General features: G+C 50.4%; 5 protein-coding genes across 5 annotated transcripts; 4 read left to right on the top strand and 1 right to left on the bottom strand.

Annotated features, from left to right (window-relative positions):
- Positions 1-433: 433 nt before the first annotated feature.
- On the top strand, positions 434-1,447 carry N7458_003121 (RTA1 domain-containing protein; the record flags this gene model as incomplete). The annotated part of the gene is made up of 3 exons (XM_056906504.1): positions 434-593; positions 647-889; positions 954-1,447. The coding sequence occupies 3 exons, from the start codon at positions 434-436 to the stop codon at positions 1,445-1,447; spliced, it is 897 nt and encodes a 298-aa protein (XP_056770611.1).
- A 557-nt stretch (positions 1,448-2,004) lies between these two features.
- On the top strand, positions 2,005-3,338 carry N7458_003120 (rRNA-binding endoribonuclease; the record flags this gene model as incomplete). The annotated part of the gene is made up of 2 exons (XM_056906503.1): positions 2,005-2,766; positions 2,823-3,338. 2 exons carry the CDS (start codon positions 2,005-2,007, stop codon positions 3,336-3,338), a joined length of 1,278 nt encoding a protein of 425 aa, XP_056770610.1.
- Positions 3,339-3,736: 398 nt separating this feature from the next.
- N7458_003119 (H/ACA ribonucleoprotein complex subunit NOP10) lies at positions 3,737-4,326 on the bottom strand (the record flags this gene model as incomplete). The annotated part of the gene is made up of 5 exons (XM_056906502.1): positions 3,737-3,756; positions 3,813-3,904; positions 3,960-4,033; positions 4,130-4,142; positions 4,217-4,326. The coding sequence occupies 5 exons, from the start codon at positions 4,324-4,326 to the stop codon at positions 3,737-3,739; spliced, it is 309 nt and encodes a 102-aa protein (XP_056770609.1).
- A 487-nt stretch (positions 4,327-4,813) lies between these two features.
- sen2 (tRNA splicing endonuclease subunit SEN2) lies at positions 4,814-6,217 on the top strand (the record flags this gene model as incomplete). Its single annotated transcript, XM_056906501.1, has 1 exon — positions 4,814-6,217. The coding sequence occupies one exon, from the start codon at positions 4,814-4,816 to the stop codon at positions 6,215-6,217; it is 1,404 nt and encodes a 467-aa protein (XP_056770608.1).
- A 453-nt stretch (positions 6,218-6,670) lies between these two features.
- N7458_003117 (chromatin-binding protein RAD9) lies at positions 6,671-11,191 on the top strand (the record flags this gene model as incomplete). The annotated part of the gene is made up of 2 exons (XM_056906500.1): positions 6,671-6,727; positions 6,785-11,191. 2 exons carry the CDS (start codon positions 6,671-6,673, stop codon positions 11,189-11,191), a joined length of 4,464 nt encoding a protein of 1,487 aa, XP_056770607.1.
- Between the last annotated feature and the right edge of the window lie 567 nt (positions 11,192-11,758).

Genomic DNA, 11,758 nt, shown 5'->3' with positions numbered 1-11,758 from the left:
CCCGAGTTCAATCCGAAATGGACCCGACTCTGAACCAATTCCTTGGATCTAACTAAAGTGGGGATTGCAAAATTTCAGGCAGAAGATATCTTTTTTAAGCTTATTTATTTGAAGATACAGAACATACTACAGTCGGCTTCGTATTCGATTTCGGTCCCTGTACCAGGCTCCATCGATTTTTCAACTTCATGAGATCCTTTCATGGCAGAATGGCACGGTTCAAGGCCGTTAGTGAACCAGGCAATGATATTTTTACTTTTCAGTACGATGAGTCTCAATGCAATGAGAAGTCTATAAATTGCTCATGGTTTCCGTCTATTAATATTCTAGAATAACAATTTTCAAGTACTTCCTCGGGAGAGCAGCGTCGAATTTTTATTTCTTATTCCATTCTAAACTTCAAGCATCAAGTCTATCGCGCTAAGAGATCGCCATGGCCTCCGACAGCAGCTATGTTCTCTACCACTATACGCCCAACCTTCCATGTGCAATCCTATTAGCTGTCTTATTTGCATTGACGACTATTTTTCACTTGTACCAACGAATCAAGGTGCACTCAAAATACTTTAACCCGTTCATTGTCGGCGGTATCTGTCAGTCAAGTCGATATACCCACAGCCCTCGCATTTGCTGACGCTTCTTATAGTTCAAATCATCGGGTATGGGGCCCGCGCTGGCTCTCATTTCTATATGCACTCCACAATACTTTATGCAATTCAATCACTCCTGATCCTATTGGCGCCAACCCTGTACGCAGCGTCGATATATATGGTCCTCGGTCGTATCATCAGCTTTCTCCACGGTGAACATCTGAGTTATATCCCGGTCAAATGGATGACAAAAGTATTCGTTGCTGGCGACGTTCTATCCTTCATTCTTCAAGCAGCCGGTAAGTTGGACATTCCCAAGTGATCAATTCATAGGTCTTCTCTAATCAGTCTTGTCCCATACAGGAGGAGGAATTATGACCAGTGGGTCTGAAAACACTATCAAAATCGGCCAATGGGTGATTGTAGCGGGTCTTTGTGTCCAGCTCATGTTCTTTGGAGCATTCGTGCTTACCTCCCTCATCTTCCACATCAAGATTATTCGAAGGCCTACTATCGAAAGCGAGAGATCTACGGATAAGCATGGCTCAATCTGGCCCCGGGATTGGAGAGGTCTCTTGTTCGCATGCTACAGTACTAGTTTGTTGATCTTGATCCGATCCATATACCGTCTGATTGAATTTGTGCAAGGAAATGACGGCTATGTCATCAGCCACGAAGTTTTCTTGTATGTTTTCGATGCCGCAATGATGTTCTCGGTGATGGTCGTGATGAATGTGCTCCATCCATCCTTTGTTCTGAACAAAAGGATAGAATCACCTACTGTCCAGTCTGATAGGGATATTCAGTGGAAGTCCGATGTTGAGATGCAGCAACACTCTGCTTTATCCAGGGATTGAGCCGGGAGTTTCTTTGACAGGTTGTGTGCTGCTTGACAACTTGAGGAAATATTGAACGATAGATATGATTTTCAGAATGTTATTCTTAGTTATATATGATCATTGCTAGTTGTCATAAGGGTTCCTACTGGGTGTACATAAGGTACTAGATATCTATATCGGGACACTGGATTAATATGTCACCGTGCTTCTGCACGATAAATTTCCAACGATCGTTGTTGCTGTAGATGGAATGTAAAAGTAGATAGACGAGCAATTCCAAGACCTTTTTATAATAAAGGATGAAGACAGGAAGGATTCTTAATTCGGCGTTAGCACATCCCAGAGAATAAAAATTATCTTTACCTATGTAGGAATATTTTCTATGCTGGCACGGACTTCCATGTGTTGATGTAGGGCTTCGCTCCTGCGACGATAAGATAGGGCGATAAGCGCGCACAGACCAACTGCCCGAGAAATTTCCTTTTCCACATCCCCGCGAACGATAATTTTACTGTACAGAGTCACTGGATTCTGGGTTATTCTTTGTGACAGGAGGTGCCGAAAAAACGAGAAAAATGGCAGACACAGTGTCATCGCCGCCAAAGTCCGTCCACACAATTGTGCTGGACGCTGGTCCCATCATCAAGAATACCCCGCCGTTGTCCACCCTGCTCGCTCAATGCGACGAGATTGTCACCACCCCGTCAGTGGTGAACGAAATTCGTGATCCTGACGCCCGCGCTCGAGTCGAGACCCTCTACCTGCCCTTCCTGAAACAGCGAACTCCGAACCCCAACAGCTTCAATGTTATCAGCGAGTTTGCTCGCAAGACTGGTGACCGATCCGTGCTGAGTCGAGTCGATATTGAAGTGCTGGCGCTTGCATATGAAATCGAGTGTGAGCGTAATGGTGGTGATTGGCGTCTGCGAAGTGTTCCCGGCCAGAAGCGAGTCAATGGAAGACCACCCGTCAAAGAGGAGGACAAGAAGGATGAAACAGACTCTACTGCGAAGGAAAGCGCCGACGATGCTGTCGAAGTCGTTGTAAACGATGCCACCGAGGAGTCCAAGGAAGAAAAGACTGCATCCGTACAAGAAGCCGAGTATGCAGCAGAGAGCGCCACGATTGAGCCTCCAGCTGGCGACGATACCCCCGAGGAGAGCAAGGGTGAGATCGAGAATGAGCAGGAGGATGAAGATGATGCTGCCGATTCGGACGGCGAATGGATCACGCCCACCAACTACAAGAAGCGGCTGGCCCGCGATGAAAGTGGTTCCTCAGGACCTGGATCCGAGCCGAAGACCATGCAGGTCGCAACCATGACCACCGATTTTGCGGTATGTGAATTTGTTCGTGCACCTGGATTAATCACGTTGACTAATTTCGCTCGCAGTGCCAAAACGTTCTGCTGCAGATGAACCTCAACCTGTTGTCGACGACCACGCTTCAGCGAGTCCAGCATCTCAAGTCATTCATCAAGCGCTGCCATGCCTGCTTCCTGACCACCAAGGAAATGAACAAGCAGTTCTGTCCTCGCTGCGGTAGAGACACGCTTACACGTGTCTCGTGCACGACGACTGCGAACGGACAATTTACCATGCATCTGAAGAAGAACATGCAGTGGAACAACCGAGGCAACCGTTTCAGCGTTCCCAAGCCCGTTGCTGGCAGCTCCAACGGCAAGTGGAAGGGCGGCGGTGGAAAGGGAGGATGGGGAACCGAGCTCATTCTCGCCGAGGACCAGAAGGAGTATGTCCGATCCGCCGTCGAAGAAGAACGACGCCAGCGCCGTGAACGGGATCTCATGGACGAGGATTACCTTCCTGGCATCCTAACTGGTGAGCGTAACAAGTCTGGCGGCCGTATCAAGGTCGGCGCCGGCCGGAACATCAACTCGAGGAAGCGCTAAGTGCAGCCTGTGGACAATTTTTTGCATTACGGACTACATGGACCGGAGTTTGGGGGCATGCACAAAAGTCATTTGATCCTTTTCTTGTCACGACGGGGTAGTTCGCTCTGTTCACGAGTAATGACTGCAGCGATCGAAGCCGACCTTCTTACGAGGAGAATTGCACATAAGAAAAGGCCAAATAGAGAAATGTTGGTTCTAAAATATGTCAAGAGAAATAATCATTGATAGCCAAATATCTGAGGCTAGGTAGACATTCAACCAAATGTGACCATAAACCCTGGCCAGAAGCAATGCAGATCATAGCCATCCACAGACTATACAAGTAACACCAAGCGCCAAATCGCGGGTTGAATCACCCTGAAATCCATTTTCCCCCCAATTTTAATAGTCGCAGTTTAGGACGAAGCGGTCTCCTCTGATGAAGACTGTCAGTACATGAAGACCCGGAGGAGCAAAGCTAGGCAAACGTACCTGGCTGCTGGGTAAGAAGGAGGCCGTAACGACGCTTCAGGGTAACGCGGTGGCGCGAGTACTTGTCATCGGGGGAGAAACGAGCAGGGTGACTGTCTAGGATGAGCTGCTGGTCCAAGGATTCCGGGCGATTTTGTGTATGCTTACGCAGACTTGGAGACCTTGCCGTCAACAACCTTCTTCAGCGTGTAGACACGCTTGCCATCGGCGCCCAGGGTGTACTTTTCAAAGAGTCAGCTATTAGGTCGCACGAGGAGGTTCGCTATTCGTTATCGAAGCGAGGGTTCGGTGGGAGATCGCGGGCTGAGGTAACGTACCATAAGATGCATTCTGGAAGCAGAGAAGTTAGTCAAGAGTTCAGTATATCAAGAAAAAGGAACAGCGACAGGCTGTAGAATACTTACTTGGCGGTAGTTTGTGGGTATAGAGATCGAGTATTCTTGTGTCGTGAACGGTGAAGCGGAGGAATTTTTTTGAAGCCGACGGGTGGAGCCCAGACCTGGTGCTTAGTCATGAAAAAGCCCACTTAAAACGAACTGAAGCGCCCGCAAATTTTCTTCTCTTTCAACTTGCGAAATTGGAAGGAAAACACCTCGCAGTGTCAATAATGTGGACACGGATTCGTTAAGCTTCCGATAACTTACAGTGGGCGGCAGATAATCGAAGTTGCTATGATCGTCTGATCATTTAGCCTTGTCTCGACAATCACCCATCAGGGCATGAAGGCTTTCAGGTAAGCCACTCAACCAGAGCTCTCTGGAGCTATTCTTTGCCCTCCCCATTCCTCCCCTTCGATGATGACCTATACACCTAAGCCCAGGCAGGTGGCACCTTGATTTCTAGCTGCCTGTCAATGATCTGCTTAAATTGACTACAACGGTATCTGAGAAGACCGTCATTCATAATTGCTTGTCACACACATGCTTTGATGAACGAGTTTGCTGACTCAAACTCTTCAGACCAGGCTCTTGCTCAATCTCCTTCAGTAATACTTGTTGATCATGGCCGAAGCTACCAGTGTGCCCAAGCCAGGCATGACGGCTGTTCCTGTGCCCCTACCTGTACCAGAGACAGCAGAGAACCTTCGGCCGACCCGAGCTCCTCGGCCTCCTAGACCCAATTACAGGCACATCCATCGCTTTCCTCTTCCAGTCAATGTCCATCATGTTCCTTCAGTAATTCCTCATAACCCTCTTTCCCTCATTAGTGTTGCCCTCTCGTACCTCACCTTCCTTATCTCTCCTCCACACCAAGAGACCTATACCGCATACTTCGACTCGGCTACCTCGTCCGTTCATGTCACCGATGAGAAGACGATTAGAGCCTTGTGGGAGATGGGGTTCTTCGGTAAAGGTAGTCTGAGTCGAAGTGAGCCCAATTGGTTGGAGCAGGAGAAGAAGAGGAGGGGCTTGATGGGCGGTAATACTGTCGAGGAAGCTACACGCAAGCGCCGCGCTGAACGCCGTCAACTGAAGTTGGAGCGAGCCAGACATGAGAGACTGGCGGTTGAGGAGAGACTCAAGGCCGAGGCGGCTGCTCGTGAAACTGGTTCTGTGGACGGGTTATCTGTCGATGGTGCTGCGGAGGCTGCAACTATCTCCGTTGAGAAGTTCTCTGTTAAGAAGGCCATGGAAGCGAAGTATCATGAGAGACGACAACAAGCAATTCAGAACAAGAATACCGCCGGGTCTACGGATCCATCTCCCACAATCGACGGCTCATCAGGTCAACTCTCTCCAGTCGTGGAGAAGAAAGACGTTGTCGCCGCTTCAACTATCGCAACCCAAGCCCTCGATGAAGAACTAAATCTTGACACCCTCGAAAATAAAGAACACCTACAATTGTCTACCGAAGAGACCTTCTTCCTCGTTTACGCGTTGGGTGCACTACAAGTTGTCGACCGTCATAATAACGTCGCCATCCCGACCTCATCTCTTTTCTCCCTTCTCCGTCATCATTCCTACTATCCTCCCCGCCCCGATTCTTCTCAACTCGAGGTCGATGACCCTTTCATGATATCCTATGTGGTGTATCACCACTTCCGTTCTCTCGGCTGGGTTGTGCGCTCTGGAGTGAAATTCGGAACCGACTATCTCCTCTACAATCGCGGGCCGGTTTTCTCCCACGCTGAATTCGCAGTCATTATCATTCCTTCCTACAGTGATCCCTATTGGTCTCAGACCCAGGAGCGTAAGGAATATGCGGCCAACAAGCAAGCCCGTAGCTGGTGGTGGCTGCACTGCGTCAATCGGGTTCAGGCTCAAGTCAAGAAGAGCTTGGTAGTTTGCTATGTGGATGTCCCTGCTCCCGTTCAAACTTCTGCGGATATTGGGGCTGAAATTGGTCACTATCGGGTTCGCGAATTTCTCCTTCGACGATGGGTTCCCAATCGGACTCGGGATTGAGGTACTGCCGCCTCGACCTTGTGTATTCTACATTGATGATGAGTAGGGCTTCAGATACCCGCTCAGGTGTTACAATGGTTGATTGATGTGATCTTGTGTGGATAATATACCCAATGGCATTTCGAAATACTTGAATTACACCCGTTAAATATACATAGCCTCCACTACGCCTCCTGTTGATATAAAGAATAATTGCGGGGATTCGAGGAATTTGAATCAAGGTCTCTAAATGGAGAGCGACTCGTGCAAAAGACGCTAGTTCCAGACGGGTAATATTGGAAAAGCACGGTGACACGTGACTGACGCGTTTCGCGTCCGCTTCTCGTTTGGATTTTCTGGCCGCCCATCGCCTGTCCTGTTCGAAAGCTCGAGCTAATTCAATGATCATAGTCATAGCTATACAGAGCATGGTCTTCGCAACCGTATAGACGATTCAAGCATCACGTCGAAGTGATGGAGACGCAGGACAGCATTGATATTGTCAAGCTGCAACGCGTCGCGTTGGGGCTAGTATGTAATGACCTGCAGCGTTCCAGATTCTCATTGGACTGACTTGGACGTCTTCAGGAGCACGACCCATCCCAGTCATTCTTTTCCGGGCCAGCAAGAGTTGCCAGCGCTTCGCCCGAGCAGCCCAACTATTCCAACCACCACCCTTCTGGTCGTTCTCATGGTGGTGCATCACCGGCTGCAATAGAGTTATCCTCCACATCCTCGTCGAATCCCGCCAATTCTACCCTCAAACGACATCCTCCCTCTTCGAGACCTCGGCAACATGACCAATACCCCGTGAAGACCTCCAATCCCACGACAGATCAGAGCCTAGTGAACCACGTCCCTTCAACACCCTTTGATAAGATGGATTCCGCCGAGGCTGCCCCTGGCGACACCCAGGTCGTTTCTCAGTCGGTGTACGATAGCATTATTCGACAAAATGGAGAATCCATGTATCAGGGACTTTCAGAAAACGGGGCCGATGGTGCAACACTCCGAACATTGCATGAAGGAGAGAGTGGGCATATTAATCTCCTTTCCCAATTCGATACTGCACAGCACGAACGCAATCGGTCCCCGGATCACGGTGAAGAGAGCAACTACGACGGGTCTGAATCATCTCCAATGGCCTACACTACAGAGTTCTTCCCTGAGTCCCAGCGATTCTTGGCCACAACGCCTGGCACTGCGGTAAAGGTGAACCAGACGCCGGGTACATCAATGCGAACACCGACCGTTCCCCACAACCCGCTAGCTGGTGATATTGAGTCGAGCGGAGGCATGCTAGCCCTGAGCCAGCTCTTCAAAGCTACTCAGGCACCTTCATCGCCCTTGGTACATACCCAGCAGCTGGAGCTGGTATCCGACCGTCCCTCCCCAAACCTTCCAATCCAACATCGCCGCATTACAAACACCGTGTCTTCGCCATTGATAGAACGGCCATTGCACTTTGCCAGAGAGTCTTCCGAGCCAAATCTGCACTACATTTCACTCAAGGACTCCCAGTCCAGGCGTGACAAGTCTTTGGGAGATAGGCTCACTCGCTCGGCTAATAACATGCAGACGAGCGATGACCTCGACCATGAATTCTATAAAGAGTCGAGTTTTGTCGAGAACGCACGGCGGCAGCGCCAAATCGATGAAGAAACAGCTGCCCAGTTTGCTGCCCTCAACGCTCCTTCCAGATCTACCACCGGTCCAGTTACCTCACCAAGTCGAACAACTGATGAACGACGGCCAGACGAGCCTGCCCATGAAGCAGCAGGAAGCGAAGAAGAGACCGAACAAGAGGACGATCTTGGCCCACAAGTACCGCAATCGCAAGAGATCATGCAATCCTCAGAGGAGGATAAGGAGAATTACAACGGTCCTCCGGTCTGCACAGATGCAACTAGTAGTGCACATGATCGGCTCTCCCAAGCCTTAGCAATTGATGAGCATGAATCAATGGCGGATCAGGGCTCCGCCGTTCCCAGTCAACATCATCCTACCGCATTTCCTTCAAACGAACAGTATTCTGGCCGATCCTCCCAGGTGGTGGTGAAGGATTCCCAGCAGACGCCGTATCAATCTCCCAAACTGGATGAGCAATCGTCCAGACCACCCTCGCAGCACTATGACACGTCGGTCGACCAAATGTCGGACGTGGAACAAAATTCGCCAGTTCGCCCACGTCTTCGATCGTCACCACCTGGTTCTCGACCAAAGGAAGGACCATGGTCCCACCACAATCAAACCACTGAAATAGACACTGAGGTTGTGATTCAGGCCACTTCGTCCAACGAGACCAGGCGTGTTCAATCCAGCAACCCATCAGATCGAGAAGCCCCAGGATCACTTCCTCAAGGGACGGACCCTGGTCTTGAAACTAAATTGTCTTCAATGCCCTCGCGCGTCACGGAGACGCCGGTTCACCTGCGACCGCAGATAAGTGATATCGCTCGCATGACGAGCATTCCGGAGACAAGTCCCAATCAGACTCGGCCCAGCGAATGGGAGGGTGAATCCAATGGTGATGGTCTCAATAACGAAGACGATGATCTACCCCCAATGTTTCCCGTTCAGAGCGTCACCCGACGCTCACGCCTTGGGCCCTCTCAAACACAGTCTTCTCCAATCAAAATGATCCAAGCGCAAGAAGTGCAGTCCCAAATCCTGTCCAGCCCCAGTGGAAGACAGCGCCGGGCATTGACTGCCATCGCTGCTAGCGCCTCCCCTCAAGTCGACCACAAAGTGGACTGGGGCCTCGATTTCTTCACGGCCGAGGACGAAGAATTCAATGCTCTTGTCATCGATGGGTCCCCAACACGCCCCAGGAAGAGACGACGTGGAAATTTGGGCCAAAGTTTTCGGCCGTCCGATATAGACCTTGTGTCTACCCCTCGCGCTCATCTTCCGAAGACGGTGGCTCCCAGTCAACCACCGTCGAGTGCTGAGAAGCCGCCGTCCAATTCACAGGAGATGCTGGCAGTTCAGGTTCCAGTCACCACAATTGGCAGACAAATGGAGTTTTTATCACGACCGTCTTCCCGCTCCACTTCACGCCCAGCTGCGCGATCGACTTCGAGACCGGCTGCACGATCCACTTCACGACCGGCACCAAGATCTATTTCACGACCTGCCTCACGATCGGCCTCACGACCTCCTTCGCGATCGGCTTCACGACCGGCGTCGCGTGCCTCATCGCGACCCCCCTCCCGAGCTCCTTCTCGACCTCCATCTAGGAAGAGAGAGAATGTTTGGGAGGTTGAGAGTCCGCAGCGGGTTGATCGCCGAAGGTCCAGATCAAGGCACGGTAGACTAATGACCTCGCGGGATCCACCACCACAGCGTATTCCAGTCAAGTTTCCAGATGAGAAACCGACTGCACGACCAGTCATCGTGCACAATCCCCAACCAGCTCTATCGTCTGAATTGACCGATGTCGACTTGCTTTCCGATATTTCAATGATATCTACAAGTAACATCACCAAGAGTCCTTCGACTACACCTCAACCGCACCGCACTGCTCCGGACACTAACCACTCGGAAATCCTTGCACCAAATCAAGTCATTGCCGTCTGGCAGGGCCAAAAACGTGCTTACTACCCTGGAACATGTTTTGGCGCACCTCTTGGAGTGTCACAGGGCAAGTATTCTGTGCAATTCGACGGCAGTCTCCCTGTTGAGGTCATCAAAGGTGCCGTGAAGCGGCTTGAGCTTCGGGTTGGTGAAGAAGTTAAGGTCGATATGCCTGACTTTCCCAAAGTGGCTCATGTGATTCGTGGATTTAGCGATCGCCTGACTCGGGAAGAGATTCTTCGTGCCGCAGAAAACGGCCTGTATCCACAGACCGATGTATATGGGTATTCCAGCGTGATCCTTGGATCGAAGCAACGCAAGAGTCTGCCCAATGGTGGATTCAATGCCCCAGATACGCTGACAAAGGTGCCGATCGCCCGGATCTACATGGATACGATCTTGTGGAACCGGTTCAAAGACAGAGATTTCACGCACAAGCAGGAGACAGCGCCACTGGAAACCACGTTCCGTGCTTCATCTATGAGATCTTCCTTGCCAACGTCTCCAAATTCCCGTGTTGCTCGCAGTGTTTACGACCCTGCTGGCATCTTTGCAAAGATGGCCTTCGCTGTTTCCTACAAGGACGATGAAGCCTCCAAAAACCGCATCACAGCACTCATACGGGATAATGGTGGTTTGTTGCTAAATGACGGCTTTACGGAACTATTTCAACCTGCCTCCGTCGAGACACCGAAAAAGGGCGGCGGGAGTAATGGAGTCTCAAAAATCAGTGGTCTGTCTCTAAATACGGATGCAGCAGATATTGGTTTCACATGCTTGATTGCCGATACGCACTCTCGCCGTGAGAAGTACATGCAGGCATTGGCCCTGAACATACCATGCCTGTCAGGCCGTTGGGTTGAAGATTGCATTGCCAAAGGCCGCATTCTTGACTGGGAGATCTATCTCTTGCCCGCCGGAGAGTCGAAATACCTCAACGGGGCCACAAGGTCTCGGATCATGACGCCTACCTCTCCGATGGAGGCTCGCTTGTCAGAGACTATTGCCTCACGGCCAAGATTACTTGATGGAAAATCGGTGCTGATCGTTATGGGTCGTGGGAAAGCCGAAGAAAAGCGCAAGGCTTATGTCTTTCTCACGCTTGCTTTGGGCGCCTCTTGTGTGGAGCGTGTTCCTGATCTTGAGACGGCCAAGGCAGCTTTAGACTCTCAGTCTGAAGCGTCCCCGTCGCCTTCCAGCTGGGACTTCATTTACGTGGATGATGCAGACCAGAATGCAGCCAAGTCCATGTTAGCATCCGCCAAACCACAAGCCACTCCTTTCGTAAACGGAAGGAAAAGGAGGAGATCAACTGTGACTATGGCGAGACCCAATCTAAGAGCTCTTCTTGGACCGCAAGTTGTGGGCAGTGAGTTTGTCTGCCAGAGTTTGATTCTCGGACGACTGTTCGAGGAGTGATAGTTTTTGTCAATATTTTCATCTAGATACCAATTTCATTGAATGTTCGTCCCTTGTCCTTCGAATCCTCAAACCAGCAACAGACAGAGACGCCATTGGCTGAGTTCCTCTTTAGACTGTCCGGAGATCAGCGTTCATCCCCCGCTCCCCTGGATGCATATAGCCCAAACCTAACTCTGAAGCTGGAAATCCATTTTCGACAATCATGGACAGAATTAGAAAAGTTTTGTTTAGCTTCTCACCTCTCGATATTTGGTTTAGCCTCAATAAGCTCCAAGTGAATGGTCCATGGATTGGTTGAAATCAGAGAAGATTGGTATCCGAATACGAATCCGAACCCGAGGCCTCCCAGCGATCGGCGGGCATGTCGGGTTCTTATTCGGGTTCGGGTTGACCTTTAGATCTGCAAGATTATCAGATGGTTGACACACTCCACCATTTTCACATCCGTCCATGGATTGAAAGAAGAATCAGTTCCCACTTTTTGAAGGCAACCACATTCATTGCGGCTCTACGGTCTACCCAGCCTAGGTCGTCATCTTGTGTTGCAGGGCTGAGCAAGACCCA

Source organism: Penicillium daleae, assembly GCF_028827525.1.
Source record: "Penicillium daleae strain IBT 16125 chromosome Unknown utg000002l_segment0_segment0, whole genome shotgun sequence".
Lineage (NCBI taxonomy): Eukaryota > Fungi > Ascomycota > Eurotiomycetes > Eurotiales > Aspergillaceae > Penicillium > Penicillium daleae.
This window is presented reverse-complemented; position numbering and strand designations above follow the sequence as displayed.